At 54.8% G+C, this 20,176-nt stretch overlaps 1 protein-coding gene across 4 annotated transcripts in view; it reads left to right on the forward strand.

The window, feature by feature from the left end:
* Positions 1 to 20,176, forward strand: part of SHANK3 (SH3 and multiple ankyrin repeat domains 3) — a 184,831-nt gene that overhangs the window by 99,597 nt on the left and 65,058 nt on the right. For all 4 annotated transcript variants that reach the window (XR_014226343.1, XM_082280130.1, XM_082280129.1 and 1 more), the window contains exons 14-15: positions 2,972 to 3,085; positions 9,346 to 9,421. Coding sequence is in view for 3 of the 4 variants with exons in the window: in XM_082280130.1 (XP_082136256.1) it covers positions 2,972 to 3,085; positions 9,346 to 9,421 (190 nt within the window). In the remaining variant the exon portion in view is untranslated. The remainder of the gene's footprint in view (positions 1 to 2,971; positions 3,086 to 9,345; positions 9,422 to 20,176) is intronic.

The following is a 20,176-nucleotide window of genomic DNA, read 5'->3' on the forward strand; positions in this document are numbered from 1 at the left end:
TGGAAAAGGAGGAAAATTTGGCTGCTGGAATTCCAAGAATTCCAGGTTTTGGGTCCCCATTGCTGGGACAGGAGCCAGGGAACGGCTCCCAGTGGGAAAGGGGAGCTTGGGGTGGGATCTTGGGAAGGAATTCCCGGCTGGAATGGAATTCCCAGAGAATCCCTGGCTGCCCCTGGATCCCTGGAATGTCCAAGGCAAGGCTGGAGCAGGCTGGGATCATGGGAAGTGTCCCTGCCCATGGAATTTGTTGGGATTTCAGCTCCATTCCCACCCGAACCATTCCAGGATTCCCTTTCCCCAGAGCGATCCCAATCTCTTGAAGGAATCCTGCTCCTTTTCCCAAATTCCGGGATTTTCCCAGGCTGGAGAAGGGATTTGAGGCAGTTCTGATCTGTGGCTCGGGATCCCAACCCCACTCCATGGCCACGGCACCCCGGATCCACTCGGGAATCCCAGCACACCCAAACCTTGGGAATCCCAGCGTTCCTGAGCTTTGGGAATTCCCATTCGGAGCTGGAAACGAGCTCTTCCCAGGATTTCCCCCTGGCTGCTGTTGGATCCGTGCCTCATTCCCACTTTTCCCTCCTGGATCCGTCACCCAGCATCCCCTGGATTGGCCCTTCCAGATCCAGCAATTCCAGGATCCCGCTGCTCTCCCAGTGCCGGGAGATTGCAGGAAAAGGGAATTTCTCCCGGGGTTTTTTTCCTATGGAATGTGCTCAGCATTCCACCTTTTTTTTCTTCTCCTTCCTTTTTTTCCATGGGGTGCTTCCATCATCATTCCCAGGTTCTGGAAAAGAGGGAATAGCAGGAGGAGGAGAATTCCAGCAGAATCTCCACTGGATCAGATCCCTTTGGATCTTTTCCAGCTCCGGATATTCCCGGATTTTCTGACCCGTCACCTTTTCCCGGGTGGGATTTGAGGGATATCCATGCTTGGGAATTTCCCGGGAAGCTGCTGAATCCGGGTGCCTTTGGATCTTCCCGATGCCCCCGGGATCCTCCCTGTATTCCCAACATCCTGGAATTGGCTCCCTGAGGAATCCTGGATCCATGGAATTCTGCTTTTCCAGAATGGAGATGGGAACAGCTTTCCCTATGCCAGGAGCTAGAATTCCCTGGATGCCGGTGGATTTGGATGGGATTTATCCCGGTTTTTGGGTGGAGCGGAGCAGCTGGAGCCATTCCAGGGCCACATTCCCTTGGGAATTCCGCTCCTGTGGTTCCCACCCCGCTGGAGCTGGGATTCCTCGGGATGAAGGAATCGCATCCCTTCGGGAAGGAGAAGTGCGGGGAATTCGGGAATAATGAACCGTGCTGGGATTCATCCCAGTTTTCCAGGCAAGATTGGCTTGGGAATTCTGGGAAATCCTGGAATTCCAAAGCATGGAAAAGGAAAGGCCGCAGCTCCATGGAAAACCCATTCCCACTGTGGGAATCCCACTGGGGATGGGATCCAGATCCTTGGGAATAGGGAAGGAAAATGGGAACGATGAGAGGAGAAGGATTCACGGAGCACGGGAAGGATCCGGAACCTCTGGATCAGCAAATCCCATTCCCAACCTCCCTCCTGGCTCCCAAATTTCTGCTGAGGCCGAGAATTGCTCGGGAACATTTCCCCGGCTCCGGGCGTTCCCTCCCTTTCCCGTTCCCTCTGATTGCCGCTATTTTTTTCCAAGGAATGCTTGATTGGAGCCGGAATGATGGGATAATGACGGGAAGAAAAGGCGGATAATTTCCCAAATCAGCTCCACAGCTGGAGCCGGCGGAGAGGGAATGGCTCCGGGGCTGATTCCGGTATCCATCCGGAGCCGTTCCCGGTGCTGGTTCCTGGATCCATCCGGAGCCATTCCTGGTGCTCATTCCCGGATCCATCCGGATTCATTCCTGGTGCTCATTCCCGGCTCCATCCGGATCCATTCTTGGTGCTGGTTCCTGGATCCATCCCGAGCCATTCCTGGTGGTGGTTCTCGGATCCATCCGGAGCCATTCCCAGTGCTCATTCCTGGATCCATCTGGATCCATTCCCGGTGCTCATTCCCGGATCCATCCGGAGCCATTCCCAGTGCTGGTTCCCTGATCCATCCAGATCCATTCCTGGTGCTCATTCCTGGATCCATCCGGAGCCATTCCAGCTCCCAGGGCTGATTCCTGAATCCATCCAGGGCAGGAAGAGCTCCCGGATTCCCAGATCCATCCAGAGCCATTCCCAACCCTTATTCCCTACATGGATCAGGGACTGATCCTGCGGAACTCCCTGCTGGAATTCCAGCCCTATCCAGGCCCTGTGGGATGAGGATGGGAAAGGATGAGGAAAAATTGGGAATGGCTGAAGGAGAAAAGGTGAATCCAGGGGGATTTTATCCATTTTCCCAACTTTCTGACAGGATCTGAGGTGGGATTGGGATCTGCTGTGGGAATGAGGCCGGGAAAAGAGGGAACGGCCTCGGGCTGCGCCGGGGCAGGGGCAGATTTGGGAATTTCCCCATGGAAAGGGCGCTCAGGCCTTGGAAGTGCCCAGGGAGGTTTGGAGTCACCATTCCCGGAGGTTTCCAAGGAATTCCGGGATGTGGGTCATTGTGGGATTTGGGTACCCAGAGTGGAAAAATTGGGGAATTTGGGTGTCCAGAGTGGGACAGTTTGGGAATTTTGGAATTCAGTCATCCAGAGCGGTACAATTTGGGAATTTGGGTATCTAAAGTGGGAAAATTTGCGGATCTGGGTATCCAAAGTGGCACAATTCAGGATTTCGGCATCCAGAGTGGAAAAATCTGGGAATTTGGACATCCAGAGTGGGAAAATCCGGGAATTTCCGCTTCAGTAAAGGAATGAAACCCATGGAAAACTCGACATTCCTCAGCTTCCTTCCAGCTTTACCCTTCCCAGGTGGATTCCCGCCGCGCCAGCGCCATCCCAAGCTCCGCGTTTTCCCAGGATTTCCCCCTGATCTCCCTCTCCCGCTTTTCCGCAGTGCTGAGCATCGGCGAGGGCGGATTCTGGGAAGGCTCCGTGAAGGGCAGGAGCGGCTGGTTCCCGGCGGAATGCGTGGAAGAGGTGCAGATGCGCCAGTACGACTCCAGGCAAGGTCGGTATCCCGGAATTCCGGCCGGGATTCCCAACGGCATCCCCGGCTCACTCCTTCTGGGAGGTGGGGATGGAGGGAATTCTATCCCAAGGGATCGGTTCGGGTCATGGATTCCCCGTCGGGATCTTCCGCAGGGAATGGAGAGCTTGGGATTGGTTGGGATGGGAGCAGAGGAAAAGCTGGGAAAACTGGGATTGGACAGCCTGGAAAAGGGGAAGGTCTGGGATGAGGCAATTGTGGCTTCCAGGACCTGGAGGAGCCACGGGCAAGATGAAAAGTGGGAATATTCCCAAGGGATGGAGGGACAGGAGACAGGGAATGGCTTCCGGCTCCAGGATGAGGTGGGAATTGTATCCCAAGGGATGAGTTCGGGTCATGGATTCAGCGTCAGGTGATGGGAATGAGGGACAGGAGAGTTTGGGATTGGTTGGGATGGGAGCAGAGGAAAAACTGGGAAAACTGGGATTGGACAGCCTGGAAAAGGGGAAGGTCTGGGATGAGGCAATTGTGGCTTCCAGGACCTGGAAGGAGCCACAGGAATCATGGAGAGAGGCTTTGGAAAAGGGATGGAGGGACAGGAGACAGGGAATGGCTTCCAGCTCCAGAATGAGGTGGGAATTGTATCCCAAGGGATTGGCTTGGGTCATGGATTCAGCGCCAGGATCTTCTGCAGGGAATGGGAATGAGGGACAGGAGAGTTTGGGATTGGTTGGGATGGGAGCAGAGGAAAAACTGGGAAAACTGGGATTGGTCAGCCTGGAAAAGGGGAAGATCCGGGATGAGGCAATTGTGGCTTCCAGGATCTGAAGGAGCCACGGGAAAGATGAAAAGTGGGAATGTGCCGGGAGAAACGGAGGCTCCAGGGGGATTTCATCCCTCTCCACAATTTCCTGCCCGGAGGCAGCGGGGATCGGGATCTGCTGTGGGAATGAGGCCGGGAAAAGAGGGAACGGCCTCGGGCTGCGCCGGGGCAGGGGCAGGGGCAGATCTGGGAATTTCCCCATGGAAAGGGCGCTCAGGCCTTGGAAGTGCCCAGGGAGGTTTGGAGTCGCCATCCCTGGAGGTGTCCGAGGAATTCCTGGAATTCCACTCCGGGCTGGGATCTGGCCCAGCTTGGACTCGGTGGTCTGGGAATTCTTTTCCAACCTCTGGAATTCTGCGATTCCGCGATTCCCCGCCTGTTTCGCCGCTGGCTCCAGGCCCAGACTAAATGGGAAAATCCCTTTCCCAAGGATTAAAGGCTCAGGAATCTTCCCGTTAAATGGGATTCATCCGATTCCAAACGCTCCCTGGAACCAGAATTCCTGCCGGAAGGAAGAGGGATCTTCCCGCTTTCCAAAGGGGATTTTTTCCTCCTTATTTGCAACCCGGGATTGATTCCTGGGGAAAAAAAGGAGGATGGGGCCATTCCTGGTTGTTTTTCCAGGGTTTTTCCAGCATTCCCTGTTCCTGTATTCCTGCTGGGAGAGCTCCTGGAATCCCATCCCCTCCCATCCCATCCCTCTGGCTCATTCCCGCTATTTTTAGCCGCTCCGTGTCCCTGCGGATCCCGGCGGATCCGGGATCCATCCATCAGCTCCGGAGGCTCCGTGACGGCTCCATTAAAGGCGCTGCTATTTCTGGGAGCCGGGAAGGGAGCGGAGGCGCTGGGCCGAGGACAGCCCATAAATCCCGGCTTTTTCTCGGGAATGGGATCCGGGAGGGGTTCGGGAATCAGGGATAACGTGGGGAGGGAGGAGGAGGAGGAGGGGCTGGGAGGGATCAGGAATTCCAAATGGGAACGGAGGGAGAATGAGGAGGGAAGAGGGAATTCCAGTTGGAATGGGAAGTGCCGGGAAATGCGAAGGCTGGATGCACTCGTGGAGCTGTCGGGATCGGCTGGGAATTCGGGATTGGTTGGGAATTCGGGATCGGATGGGAATTCGGGATCGGATGGGAATTGGGGATTGGCTGGGAATTCGGGATCACGTGGGAATTCAGGATCGGATGGGAATTGGGGATCAGGTGGGAATTGGGGATCAGGTGGGAATTCAGGATGGGCTGGGAATTCAGGATCAGGTGGGAATTCAGGATCGGAAGGGAATTTGGGATCAGCTGGGAATTGGGGTTCAGCTGGGAACTCAGGATCGGATGGGAATTCAGGATCAGGTGGGAACTCAGGGTCAACTGGGAATTCAGGATCAGCTGGGAATTCAGAATCAGGTGGGAATTCGGGATCAGGTGGGAATTTGGGATCAGCTGGGAACTCAGGGTCAGCTGGGAATTCAGGATGGGCTGGGAATTCAGGATCAGCTGGGAATCCCTTCCTTCCCTCTTTTCCTTCCTTCCTTCCTCCCTCGCTGGGAGCTGGAGCTCTCCAGAGCTTCCAGCAGGAATTTTTCCATGGAAAAGGCGCTCAGGCCTCGGAAGGGGCTGCCCATGGAATTCCCATCCCTGGAGGAGTCCAAGGAATTCCAGGAATTCCACTCCTAGCTCTGAGCTCTCCGTTTGGAATTGGTGACCTTGGAGAGCTTTTCCAACCTCAGCAATCCCGGGATCCTCTCCTGGAGCCCCCCAAAATCCGGGAAGAGGCTGTGGGAGAGCAGATCCCGGGATTCCTGGAGCATTCCCGGCTCCGCAGCCTCTGGCTCCTTCCCAGATCCCATCCCAGCCATCCCAAATTCCCGGTGGGATGAGGAGGAGACGCCACCACCACCACGAGAGGCTGGGAAGGGAAAGGGAATTTGGGGAATTTTTCCTAAAGGAAAAACATTGGGAATGAGGAAGGACGGGCAGTGGTGGGAATGGAGAGGATCCTGACGCTGATCCATCGGGACAAAGAGCCCGGGAAGGGAAATTCGGGATCTGTGGCCGCCACCACATCCCAACAATCCCATCCCTGAGCCTCATCCGGAGCCCGGGAATCCCGAAGGGAGCAATTCCCATCCCGCCAGCGCCTGGAGTGAATCCGGAGGGGACAAATCCGGGCTTGGGAGCACTGCTGGGATTCCGGGACCTTTTCCTTCCCTCCTTTCCTTCCTTTTCCTCTTTTCCTTTTCCTCTTTCCCTTTTTCCCTTTTTCCCTTTTTCCCTTTTTCCCTTTTTCCCTTTTTCCCTTTTCCCCTTTTCCCCTTTTTTCCCTTTTCCCTTTTTCCCCTTTTTCCCCTTTTTCCCCTTTTTCCCCTTTTTCCCCTTTTTCCCCTTTTTCCCCTTTTTCCCCTTTTTCCCCCTTTTCCCCTTTTTTCCCTTTTCCCTTTTTCCCTTTTTCCCTTTTTCCCCTTTTTCCCCTTTTTCCCCTTTTTCCCCTTTTTCCCCTTTTTCCCCTTTTTCCCCTTTTTCCCTTTTCCCCCTTTTTCCCTTTTTCCCTTTTTCCCTTTTCTCCTTTTCCTTTTCCCTTTCCTTTCCTTCCTTTCCCTCCCTTTCCCCCTTTTCCTCTTTTCCCTTTTCCCCTCTTTTCCTCCTTCCCTCCTTTCCCTCTTTTCCATGGTTTTCCTCCTTTTCCCTCCTTTCCCTCCTTTTCCTTCCCTCTTTTCCTCCTTCCCTCCCTTTTCCCTTTTCCCCTTTCCTCCTTCTCCTTCCCCTTCTCCCCTTCTCCCCTTTTCCCCTTTTCCCCTTTTCCCCTTTTCCCCTTCTCCCCTTTTCCCCTTTTCCCCTTTTCCCCTTTTCCCCTTTTCCCCTTTTCCCCTTCTCCCCTTCTCCCCTTTTCCCCTTTTCCCCTCTTTTCCTCCTTTTTCCCTCCTTTCCCTCCTTTCCCTCCCTCCCTCTCCCACAATTCCCACCCTTCCCACACTCCCAGCACTCCAAACCTTTCCCGGGCACATCCAACCGTGCCCATCCCGCTTTTTCAGCCCTTTCCCTGCCTCTCCCCCCCCCCCGCCCCCCCTCATTCCCATCGGGAATCGTTCCTGGATCAGCTCCGCAGCTGCTCCCTGCTGCCGTCCCCTGGTGCCGAGCGGGAACTTCCCGGGCTGCTCCTTTTCCTTGGAATTTCCCTCTGGAATCACAGCCGGGAAGCCCTCGGAGCAGGGTGGGAACAGGGAGGATTTTCCCGGCTGATCCAAGCAAAGAATTCCCAAATTTTTCTTCCATGTGCTGCCGTCTCCTGATCCCTGGGGGAGCTTCCCAAGTTTCTCCTTTTCCTTGGAATTTCCCTCTGGAATCAGAGCCGGAAACTCCTTGGACCGGTGAGAATTTTCCCGGCCTGATCCAGGTGGAGAATTCCCAAATTTCATTCCATGTGCTGGCATTACCTGGGAGCTTCCTTTTCCTTGGAATTTCCCTCTGGAATCCCAGCCGGGAACCCCTTGGAGCACTGAGATTTTTCCCACCCCAATCCAAGGAATTTCTTGCCCATTCCCTGCTTTTATTCCGTTCGGTCCGGAACTTTCTCCCAGTGGGAATAATTCCATGATTTTTCCGAGGCAGTTCCTCCCGGGAATTCAGGGATGGAGCTCTTGGAACAACAATTCCATGGGAATCTTCCAGCGATTCCAGCAGGCTCCAAGGAATCTCCTTCCCACTTAGGAAACCCCTGGGAATGGCCTGGAAAAGCCCCTTGGATCCCTGGGAATGCTTCCCTCTCCCAGATCCCTGGGAATCGCTGGGCTCTTCCCTCCTGGAATGCTGCACATCCCAAATTTTGGGATCTCCCCGTTTTCCAGTGCTTTACGGGAAATATTCCAGGTGCTTTTCCCAGATATTTCTTTAGGGATTTATGAATTGTGCACCTGGAACCCGCCCGGAATAAACGGGAATTTGGGGATTTGAGAGGGTGGGGGGAGGGAATCCCAGCACGGCAGGAGCACGGTTCCCTTAGGAATTCCGAGTATTCCATGGAAAGCTGGATGCTGGGAAACCACCAGCAGGTGGCGGCCAAAGAATCCCGGGATCAGCATCCCTGGGATCAGCCTTGGGATGGGATGGGATGGGATGGGATGGGATGGGATGGGATGGGATGGGATGGGATGGGATGGAGCAGCTGATCCAAGCCTGGATTCTTCCTGGAGCTCTTTCCATCCCTGGAATTCCGTGGGATGAGGAGAAGGCCCAGCAATTCCCAGGATCCCTGTGCCCGGAGCGAGTGGAAATCCTGGGAATGTTCTGTCTTTTCCCAGCCTGAATTGGGTGGGATGTGGATCAGAGGGATTGGGATAGGCTGGATCCGTGGGATGAGGGACAACGAAGGCTCGGGATCACCCCAATTCCCTGGAATGCTCCAGAGGGGCTGGAAAACTGGGAAAAGCCCTGAGGCTGGACACACTTGGAATTCCAGCGGCTCATCCCTGGATCCCACGGATCCTTCCCATCCCATTCCATGCCCGGTTTGGCTTTTCCATCTTGGAATGCGCCTTGGGAAGCTCGAAACTGGGAAAACCATCGGGATGAGCTGGAGAAAGTCGGGATTGATTCCCAATCCAGCGTGGGGAACGAGAATTCCTCCAAATTCCCCGGGAAATTCCTGCAAATTCCATGGAAAAGCCAGCTGAGCATCCCAGCTCCGGGATTGTGGAATGTGGAGCCTGGAATTGCTGGAATGGGGCCGGGGGTGGGATGGGAGCTCGGGTTTGGCTCCGGGAGGGGCTGGAGCAGCGGGAATTGTCCTTTTCCATGGATTTTATGGATAAGGGACGGCCGGAGCTGGGGGCTGTTATCCAAGGGGAGAAAAGTTTGGGAAAGGCGGGGAAAGAGGGATTTGGGAATTGTCCGGAGCCCCCTGGAGTGCTGGGGAAGGAGGACGAGGCTGGGAATGGATGGAATTCCAGGGATTTTAGGGAAAATTTCATCCCTCGGGACAAGGACAGGGAGGGGTTGGATCCAGGGAAGGGAGCAGAGCTGGAAAAGTCCCTTGGGATCAGTGCCAGGGATTTTTGGGGGGTGGCACCTCCCTCATTCCCACTTTTCCTCATAATTCCCACATTCCCGGAGATCCGGTGACCTCCAGGAGAGTGCAGAATTCCCGGGATCATTCCCAGTTCTTCCCATCCCTGCTGAGGTGGGAAAAGCGTGGAAGCAGACCTGGAATGTGGCTGCTCCCTCGGGATTGGAGTTTTCCATAGGGTTGAGTCTCCTGTGTAATTCCAGCCGGGAATTCCGGTGGAATTTGACCCCGGATGAGTTCCAGGAACTCATCCGACATTCCCAGGAATTCCTTGGCCGCACGGATTCTCCTTCTCCGCGGAGAAATTCCCGCCCGGAAATGGAATTCCCGGCGTTTGCGGAGCCGTCGGGAGAGGTGGGAAAAAGCCGGGAATAATTCGGGATGTGGGATTTTTTCCCTCCAGAAACCAGGGAAGACCGGACCAAGCGGCTTTTCCGGCACTACACCGTCGGATCCTACGACAACTTCACCTCCCACAGGTAAGGAGCCGCTCCCGGGAATCCCGGGAATTCTCATTCCCATGGAAAAGCTGCCCTTGTCCTCCCCGAGATCGCAAATTCCACAGGAAGGGAATTTTGTCCGGGAGTTTTGGGTGGTGGGAGGCGGAATTCCCGGTGCTGGATGAGGCTGAGGGGAGCGGGAGGATCCAAGGTCCTGGGGAATTCTGGGAATGTGCTCCCGTTCCTGGGCCGTGTCCCAGTGATGGGTCCAACATTCCAGAGAACTTTGGGAATGTTTCCCATTCCCGGCTCGTTTCCCAGTGGAGGATCCAAAGTTCTGGAGGAGTTTGGGAATGCGGCCGCATTCCTGGTTTGTGTCCCTATGGAGGATCCGACGTTCTGGAAAATTCTGGGAATTTTTTCCCATTCCTGGCTCATCTCAGTGGAGGATCCAAGGTTCTGGAGAAATTTGGGAATGTGATCGCATTCCTGGCTCATTTCCCAGGGGAGGATCCAAGGTTCTGGAAAATTCTGGGAATTTTTCCCATTCCCGGCTCATCTCGGTGGAGGATCCGAGGTTCTGGAGAATTCTGGGAATGTGCTCCCGTTCCTGGGCCGTGTCCCAGTGATGGATCCAACATTCCAGAGAACTTTGGGAATGCGCTCCCATTCCTGTTTCGTGTTCCGATGGAGAATCCAAAGTTCTGGAGAACACTCGGGAAAACTTTGGGAATATTTCCCACTCCTGGCTCCTGTCCCAGTGGAGGATCCGAGGTTCTGGAAAAGTTTGGGAATGTGGCCGCATTCCTGGATCCAGGAATGTGCTGGAGCTCCGTGATTCCCGGAGGGAGGAGCAGCGGCTTTCCCTGCAATGGATCCCTTTTCCAGGGAACTCTCAGAATTCCCAACCCTATCGGAGCTGGAGGAGGTTTTGACTTGGGCCGAGGAATTCTGCGGATCCGTGGAATTCCGGGAATTTTGCAGCTCATCCACAACGTTTTCCTTGGTTTTGGAGCTCCTTATCCCAAATTTTGCCGCCCGGAGCGTTCCTCATTCCGAGGAATTTGTGGAATTTGGGTTGATCCTCGAAATTCCCAGGATTTGCTGCTCCAGGGCTGTTCCTGTGGGAAAACACCAGGAAAAATCGGGAAAGAGGAAAAAACGAGGGAAAAATGATCCATGGCCAAAGGGAAGCTCCGGGAAATCCCTGCTGGGATCACTGGAAAAGCGGGAAAAGGTGGGAATTCCCGGGTGAGGAGGAATTCCATCGGATCAGCGGAAGAAGAGGCGGGATTGAATCCGATGGAATTCCTGGAGAAGGGATTTCCTTCGGGAATCACATCCCGCGAGAACGCCAGGAGGAGCAGTTGGAATTCCTGGGAATTTTCACCGGGAAAACATTCCCTGGAGGCTCCGAAATTCCCAGAGAGGAGGGGGGCGGGAAGGGGAATTTCAGGAGCCGGATCCAGCCTGGAAAAGACTTGGGAAGAGCCGGAGCGGGATTGGATCCACGGGAAGGGCCTGGGCTGATCCCGCTCCGGGGAATCCTTCGGGAATTGTTTGGGTTCTGGGCGGGACAAAACCAAGCTTGGGAATTGCTGGGAAAGGGAAAATCCCAACTTCGGGATTGGGAATTCTGTGGGATCGTGGAAGGGCTTGGGCTGGGTTTAAAACTCCTTCTTTAGGCCCAGATTAAAGCTCATTCATCAGGCCCAGCTCAACCCTCGCTCCTTAGGCCCAGCTTCAGGCTGCACCTTTAGGCCCGGCTTTAGACTCATTTCTGAGGCCCAGATTGAAACTCCTTCTTTAGGCCCAGATTGAGATTCACACTTTAGGCTCGGCTTAGACTCCTTTTTTAGGATCAGATCAAAACTCCTTCTTTAGGCCCAGCTTTAGGCCTGGTTTTTAGGCTCAGGTTTCGTCTCATTTTTGGAACTCGTCCTGAGGCTCGTTCTTTAGGCCCAGATTAAATCTCGTGGTTTAGACCCAGCTTTGGAGTCATTCTTTAGGCGCTGATTGAGATTCAAACTTTAGGCCTGGATTAAGACTCGTTCCTTAGGCCCAGCTTTAGACTGGACCTTTAGGCCCAGGTTAAAACTCATTCCTTAAATCCAGGTTAAAACTCATTCCTTAAATCCAGGTTAAAACTCATTCTTTAGACTCAGATTTAAACTCATTCCTTAGGCCCAGCTTAAGCATCGAGGTTGGTCCCAGCTCCCTCCGAGGGCATCCGAGGCTCCGCCCGTTAACTTTGGCGTCTCCTTCGGAAATAATCGGGAAAATCCGGGATTTTTCCCAGGTTTTTTCCACACAAACCCTCGGGACCGAGGGATTCCTCAGAAGCAGAGCCGGGAACTCTCCAAGGCTGGAAAAAACATTCCCAGGTGGGAATTCTTCCGTCATTCCCGGCTCTGTTTCCGATCCCGGGTGTGGGGGAGGAGTGACCGGGATCAGCTTGGAGCAGCAGCTGGAAAATCCCAGAGCAATTCCCACTCCTGGCTTTGAGATTCCAGGGAAAACCTTGGAAGCTGAGGCAGGGTGGGATGGACGCTCCGGGATCCGGGGCGGGAATGGGGTTGGGAATTCCCTCTTTTTGGGGTTTCCAGAGGGGGGAAAAAAGAGCTTGGAATGTGGGGATGGGGATCTTTGGGAATGGGAGCAGAGCTGGGCATGGAATGAAGGGAATTTTGGGGGGTGGAATTTCCTCTGGAGCAGGAAAGCCTCTGGAAATCCCCAGGAATGTTGGGATAAATCCGGATTGGAGACGGAAAAACTCCCCCGAGCTGCGTTTCCCACCATTCCCAGGTTTCCTTTGGAATCAGGAATCCCCCAAAGGCGGAGCAGAGGCTGCTCCGGAGCCGGGAGGTGCTGGATGCTCCCAAAATTCCCATCATTCCCAAAATCCAGGAATGGGAAAAAAAAAAATGGGGCAGAGCTCGGAAAAATTCACCCGGAGGGGAAGAAGAATCCGAGCTTGGCTTTATGCGAAGGGAAATCCCGGCGGGAATTGCCTTTGGGATTAAAGGAGGGGATTAAAGAGGCTCCGAATTAATTCGGGAATTAAAGCCGGGAGCAGCTGGAAAGGGGAAAAATCGGGAGCGGGAGCCAATCCCGGATTTGTTTCATTCCTGCTGATCCGGAATCAGGGATTAGGGAGAGGGATTTCACCGGAGCCGACTGGATGGGCCTCGGAAAACAGGGAAAATGTGGAAAACATGGAAAACATGGAAAACATGGAAAACGGGCAGGGGACAACCCAGGATTTCTCAGCCCTGGGATGCCGGGGATGGAAAAATGTGCGGAGATGGAAAAGGAGGGAATTGTGGAGGCTGGAATTAGGGAATTATTACAGAATTCTGGAGGTTTTCCTGGAGCTGGGAAATCTGGGAATTCCTTCCCGTGTATCCAAGGCTGGAATTGCCGCAACCAAAGGGGCTGAGTTTCCATTGGGAAAAGTTTTCCCTGGATTTCACTGCAATTCCTGGGATTTCTTTGCCGTCGTGGCTTCTCCTCTCATCCCGCTGGAAATCTGGGAATCCTTTTCCTGCTGCAGCCCCAAAATCCTGGAATTCAGGCTGGACAAACACAAGCTCCCCCTCCGTGATCCCATGGAATCATTCCAGGAGCCGCATCCATGGGTTTTCCCAACTTTTCCAGGGATGGGGACTCCACCACTGCCCTTCTGATGCTTTCCAAGCTTTTCCATGGAAAAAATATTCCTGAAAATCCAACTCGAGGCCGTCGCCTTGGAAAAGAGCTCTTCCCGCAGTGTTTTCCATTCTTTTTTCCTGGATGCTCTTCCCTGGGAATCCGTGGGAATTCGGGAATGTTGCTGAAGCCTCTGAGTGAGGGAATTCTCTGGGAATGAGCAGCAGGCAGGGATTCGGGAATGCTGTCGGATTTTTGCCATCATTCCATGTCCCGGCCTCAGGAATGGCCCAAAATCCCCCTGGAAAATCCTTGGAAAAGGTGCTGGGGGAGGAATTTTTGGGAATCTGCTGCAGCTGGAGGCGCTGATCCCACGGAAAGGCTCCCGGCTCTTGGGATTATGGGATGGGATTCATGGAATCACGGAAAAAGCTGGAAAAGCTCCGGCTTGGAGCAGCATCATTCCATGGAAATGGGAATGTGGAGGGAGGGATGGAAAACTCTGGAAAGGCTTCTCTGGAATCCCACTGGGCACATTCCCAAGCCCCATTCCAGCTTTTTGTGGAATCATGGAATGCTTTGGGTTGGAAGGGACCTTAAAGCTCATCCCATCCCAGTTTTCCTTTGGGAAGGGCTCGAATGCCTGGAATTTACAGCCTCGGGAAGCTCTGATGGAGTTTTATGGAAGCAGGAAAAGGAGCCGATGGAAAAAGAGGGATTGAGGGATGAGGGGGCACCACGGGAATGAGCAGCGGGATTCAAATGAATCCAAGGATTTTTGACACTCTGCAGGTGATGGAATTGTGGGGATTTATTAGGATCTGGAATGGGATCAGGAATGGGATCAGGAATGGGACCTGGAATAGGCCTGGAATGAGATCTGGAATGGGGTCTGGAATAGGATCTGGAGTGGGACCGGGAATGGGCCTGGAATAGGCCTGGAATAGGGCCTGGAATCATCCCTGTTCCTGCAGAATCCCGGGAGTTAAAGGTGGGCTTTGGATCAGGGAGAACTATGGAACACCCCTGGAAAAGGATTGGAAAAGGATGTCCTGGAGAGGCCACCAGGAGCATCCCAGGAGATTCACCCCTTGGAGAGGCAGGATGAGCGGAGAACATGGAATGGGACTGGGAATGGACCTGGAATGGGAGCTGGGATGGGACCTGGAATAGGACCTGGAAGGGGCCTGGAATGGGAGCTGGAGTGGGACCTGGAATGGGATCTGGAATAGGACCTGGAACAGGACCTGGAATGTGACCTGGAATAGGACCTGGAATTGGACCGAGAATGAGACCTGGAATTGGATCTGGAATGGGACCTGGAGTAGAACCTGGAATGGGATCTGGAATAGCACCGGGAATGGAATCTAGAACAGGACCTGGAATAGGGCCTGGAATCATCCCTGTTCCTGCAGAACCCCGGGAGTTAAAGGTGGGCTTTGGATCAGGGAGAACTATGGAAAACCCCTGGAAAAGGATTGGAAAAGGATGTCCTGGAGAAGCCACCAGGAGCATCCCCACCCTTCAGTGCCCGAGGCTGAGCGGAGAACCTGGAATGGGAGCTGGAGTCCCAGGAATTTTGTGTCCCTGCGGAACACCGGGAGTTAAAGGTGGGCGTGGGTCTCAGCGCCGCCCCCGGCCATTCCGGCTCCTTTTGGAATCAATGGAATGTGCGGGAATCAATGGAGCCGTGATTCATCCCGGCTCCCACGCTTTCCAAGGATGGCGGCCCTGGCTCCGGTGACGGCTCCGGGCTCGGATCCCACACACCTGGATCCCGCCCACATTCCCGGTGACGCCGATGCCGCTTAGGTAACGCTCCCCCCACATTCCCAAAGGATGGGGAAAAAACAGGAAAAGCCACCCAAGACACACCTGGAAGAATTCCAGGCCGGCTGGAGAAAGCTTGGAGCAAGTTGGGGTAGCGGGAATTGTCCCTGGCCATGGAATGATCTCGAATCCCTTTTCCAACCCAAATTCCGGGATTCTCAAAGAAAAGGGAGAAATGGGGCTATAAAATAATTTTCCATGGATCCACTCGGTTATTCCCGTGGGAAAACCATTGGAAGGGGTCACGACTTCCCAGGAAAGCGCTGGAATGTTGGGATATTGGCTGGAGAGGGATTCCACTCCCTGGGAATTTTTGGATAAGGGTTTCTCAAAGGAAAACTTGAGTTCGGCTGAAACTGCTGGAGAAATCCTAAAAAATCCATGGAATTCTTGAGGTGGGAAAAGCCCTCCGAGCTCACCGAGCCCAGGCTGGGCCTGATCCCCAGCCCAGAGCTCTGAGTGGAATTCCAGGGATTCCTTGGACACCTCCAGGGCTGGGAATCCACCACTGAGACGAACATTCCATTGGAGAATCCTGGAATGGCTTGGGTGGGAATGGAGCTGAAATCCCATCCAGTTCCAACCCTTGGGCGTCTCCCACGATCCCAGGCTGCTCCAAGCTTTCCTTGGGCACTTCCAGCGATCCAGGGGCAGCCCCAGCTGCTCTGGGCACCCTGGGCCAGGGCCTGCCCACCCTCCCAGCCAGCAATTCCCAATTCCCAATCTCCCATCCAGCCCTGCCCTCTGGCACTGGGAAGCCATTCCCTGCCTCCTGGCCCTCCAGGCCTTGGCCCCAGTCCCTCTGCAGCTCTCCTGGAGCCCCTTTAGGCCCTGCAAGGGGCTCTCAGCTCTCCCTGGATCCTTCCCTTCTCCAGGTGAGCACCCCCAGCTCTCCCAGCCTGGCTCCAGAGTGAAGCTGATCCAATCCTTTCTCAGCCTCTGGATTTGCTCCAGGATTTCCACTCCCTCCTGGTGTCGGGAGCACCGGAGCCTCCCCTGCCTCTGGAATCCTGGAATGGTTTGGGTGGGAAGGGACCTTCCATCCCATCCCATTCCAGCCCTTGGACACCTCCTGCTGTTCCAGGCTGCTCCAAGCCCCGTCCAACCCGGCCTCGGGAATTTTTCTCCCAGGGTTGGAGCCCCGGGGACGGAGAAGGAAGAGGAGAAGAACATCCCTGCTCCCGGAAAATCCTGGGAATCCTCATCCGCCTCTCCCAAAGCTCAGCCATTCCCAAAACCACCTTGGGATCAAACCATCCCAGGCAGATCCAGGGAAAGCTCCAGGTGTGGAAATCATGGAAAATCCATCCCCAAATGCCCTCCCAGGGAGGAAATCCGATAGGAGGAGTCTCCCATCCATTGGGAAAACCAAATCCAAAGGTCCGGAATTAAATCTGGGAAATTCCTGCTGGGAACGAGGGAAATTCCCTGAGCAGGAGGTTCAGCCTTTCCCACCAAAGCTCTGGTGGGAAAAATCTCCCCCTGAACATTCCCAGTGGAGCTCCAATCCGATTTCCTTGGATTTGGGAATCCCAGTGGGAATTTACAGCACAGACAGCGGGATGGTGCTTCTGGAATGAGCTGGCCCAGGAATGGCTGTCGGGAATCTGCTTCCAGAGGGACCCTCAGCACCTGGAAACGGGAATTTTCTTGGAGAGGCGAGACTTTGGTCCATCCTGAGGAGCATCTCGGTCTCCAGCTGGGATTTTGGGATCCATGGAATGTGTGAGGTGACTCCAAAGGGTGGCTCCAGGACAGCTCTTAAGCCATTCCCATCATTTTAATGGAGTCTGTGGCATGAAAATCCCAGGATTTTTAGATTCCCTGTTTTTCATGGATCCTGCAGAAGCCCATCCATAATTAGAGCGCTGGAATAGCAGGGAAGTGCTGGGAATTCGGGATTTGGGTGGGTTTCGTTTCCATGGAAAATGTTTCACATTCCGTGCTCCGCAATCCTGCTGCACCTCAGGTTTTGGGATCGCGTTCCCGGTGTGGAAAATGAAGGAATATTCCCGTATTCCCGGTGGGAATGGGGTAACGGACAGAAATTCCTGCCCAGGTGGGATTGGGATCCTGAAACTGCAGAGGATGGATGCGGAGAGGGAATTATCCCGGTGCCGGTTGCTCATGGAAACCTGGGAATGTGATCCCAGCTCTGCGTGATCCATGTCTTCCATGCAGGATCCAGCAGGAGCCCGGTATTCCGGGGGATCCGAGGTGTTCCCAGCAGGGATCCATTCCCTTCTGGATCCTTCCCAGTGTTCCTGGCAGGGATCCATTCCCTCCTGGTGATCCAGGTTGCTCCAGGTGTTCCTGGCAGGGATCCATTCCTTCCCAGCGATCCGAGGTGTTCCCAGTGTTCCTGGCACAGATCCATTCTTTCCCGGTGATCCCAGGGTGTCCAAGCTCATCCCAGCAGGGATCCATTCCCTCCCAGTGTTCCCAGTGATCCGAGGTGTTCCCAGCAGGGATCCATTCCCTCCCAGTGTTCCCAGTGATCCGAGGTGTTCCCAGCAGGGATCCATTCCCTCCCAGTGTTCCCAGTGATCCAAGGTGTTCCCAGCAGGGATCCATTCCCTCCCAGTGTTCCCAGTGATCCGAGGTGTTCCCAGCAGGGATCCATTCCTTCCCAGTGTTCCCAGTGATCCGAGGTGTTCCCAGCAGGGATCCATTCCCTCCCAGTGTTCCAGGGGATCCGAGGTGTTCCCGGTTATCCGAGCATTTTCCCAGCAGGGATCCATTCCCTCTGGGTGATCCCGCTGTTCCCAGCAGGGATCCATTCCCTCTGGGTGATCCCGCTGTTCCCAGCAGGGATCCATTCCCTCTGGAGGAGCTGGTGAGGCCCAGCCTGGCCCCTCATTCCCCAGTGGAATTCCAGTCCCTTCCCGTGCCTTGGGAACGGATCCGTGGGGAATTCCCACTGCCAGTTCCGGGTGCTCTAGTGCCACCAGTGCTCCCCATCCATCCCTTCCCATCCCTTCCCAACATTCCCATTGTTTTCCATCTCTTCCCATTGCTCCCCATCATTCCCATTGTTCCCGTCACTCCCCAGCATTCCCCAGCATTCCCATTGTTCCCTTTGTTCCCCATCATTCCCGTTGTTCCCATTGCTCCCCATCATTCCCCATCATTCCCATTGTTCCCCATCATTCCCGTTGTTCCCATCACTCCTCATCATTCCCATCATTCCCATTATTCCCCATCATTCCCAGAATTCCCCAGCATTCCCGTTGTTCCCTTTGTTCCCCATCATTCCCGTTGTTCCCATCACTCCCCATAATTCCCATCATTCCCCATCATTCCCATTGTTCCCATTATTCCCCATCATACCCATCATTCCCATAACTCCCCATCATTCCCACCATTCCCATTGTTCCCATCACTCCCCAGCATTCCCATTGTTCCCTTTGTTCCCCATCATTCCCATTGTTCCCATTGCTCCCCATCATTCCCCATCATTCCCATTGTTCCCCATCATTCCCGTTGTTCTCATCACTCCTCATCATTCCCATCATTCCCATCATTCCCATTATTCCCATAACTCCCCATCATTCCCATTATTCCCATAACTCCCCATCATTCCCATCATTCCCATCATTCCCCATCATTCCTCTTGTTCCCATAACTCCCCATCATTCCCCATCGTTCCCATTGTTCCCATTGCTCCCATCTCTCCCAATCCCTCCCCGTCCCTTCCTATCCCTCCCAGTTGCTCCCACTGTTCCCCGTCCCTCTCCAGCATTCCCAGTTCCCCATTCTTCCCCATCATTCCCACTGTTCCCATCTCTTTCCATCCCTCCCCAGCACTCCCAACCACTTCCCATTGTTCCCATGACTCCCATCTCTCCCAGTCCCTCCCAGTTGCTCCCATCGTTCCCAGTCACTCCCATCCCTCCCCAGCATTCCTTATCCTTCCCCATCCCTGCCATTGGTCCCGTTTCTCTCCATCCCTCCCCATCCCTCTCCAATATTCCCAATCATTCCCCATCCCTTCCCATCTCCCCAGTCTCTCCGCGTCCCTCCCCATTTTTCCCTGCTGCTTCCATCTCTCCCCATCCCTCCCCACCATTCCTTATCCCTCCCCACCATTCCCATTGTTCCCCATCTCTTCCCATCCCTCCCAACGCTCCCAACCACTTCCCGTTGTTCCCAACCGCTCCCATCCCTCCCCATCATTCCCATTGTTCCCATCCCTCCCCACCCCTCCCATTGTTCCCATCCCTCCCCATCATTCCCATCTTTCCCTATCCTCCCATCCCTCCCCATCCCTCCTCATCCTTCCCATTGTTCCCGTCCCTCCCCATCATTCCCATTGTTCCCATCCCTCCCCATCCCTCCCCATCATTCCCACTGTTCCCATCCCTCCCCATCATTCCCATTGTTCCCATCCCTCCCCATCCCTCCCCATCATTCCCACTGTTCCCATCTCTCTTCATCTCTCCCCATCCCTCCCATTGTTCCCATCCCTCCCCATCATTCCCATCTTTCCCTATCCTCCCATCCCTCCCCATCCCTCCCCATCATTCCCATTGTTCCCATCCCTCCCCATCATTCCCACTGTTCCCATCCCTCCTCATCCCTCCCCATCCCTCCGCATCCTTCCCATTGTTCCCATCCCTCCCCATCATTCCCCACTGTTCCCATCCCTCCCAATCCGTCCCCATCCCTCCCCATCATTCCCACTCTTCCCATCTCTCCTCATCCCTCCCCATCCCTCTCCAATATTCCCGATCATCCCTCATCCCTCCCCACCCCTCCCATCGTTCCCATCCCTCCCCAGCCCTCTCCAATATTCCCAATCATTCCCATCCCTCCGCATCCCTCCCATCATTCCCATCCCTCCCCTCTCCGCTCCCTCCTCTCCACTCCCGCTTTGGCTCCCACTTCCCGGCTCCTTCCCAAGCTCCTTCCCGGCGCTCCCGGATTATCCCGGCTCTGATGTCACCCCTGCGGCTCTGCTGGGAGGGACCAGCGGCCCCCTGCCCCTCCCCCTCCCGCCGCTCCTAGAGGAATTTGGGGAGGGGGCTCCGTCCCTCCGTCCATCCGTCCATCCGCCGCTGGATCATTCCCGGCTTTTTCCAAGGATGCATCCCCCCTGCTCCTGGCAATCCGTCACTTAGCAACGCCCCGGGAAGGGGGGGAGAAGGAATTTTGGGAGCAAATCCGCCGGGATGAGGATTTAAACTCTGCCCCGCTCCTGCCCAGCCAACAAGCGAGGAGGCACCGCCGCTTGCATCCAAGAATCCCGATTTTTTTTTTGGCCCCGCGGGAGAGGCGCTTGGGAAGTGTGGGAAGAGCCGATTGCCGATGGCCGAG

This window comes from Coloeus monedula, assembly GCF_965178545.1.
Source record: "Coloeus monedula genome assembly, chromosome: 4".
NCBI lineage: Eukaryota > Metazoa > Chordata > Aves > Passeriformes > Corvidae > Coloeus > Coloeus monedula.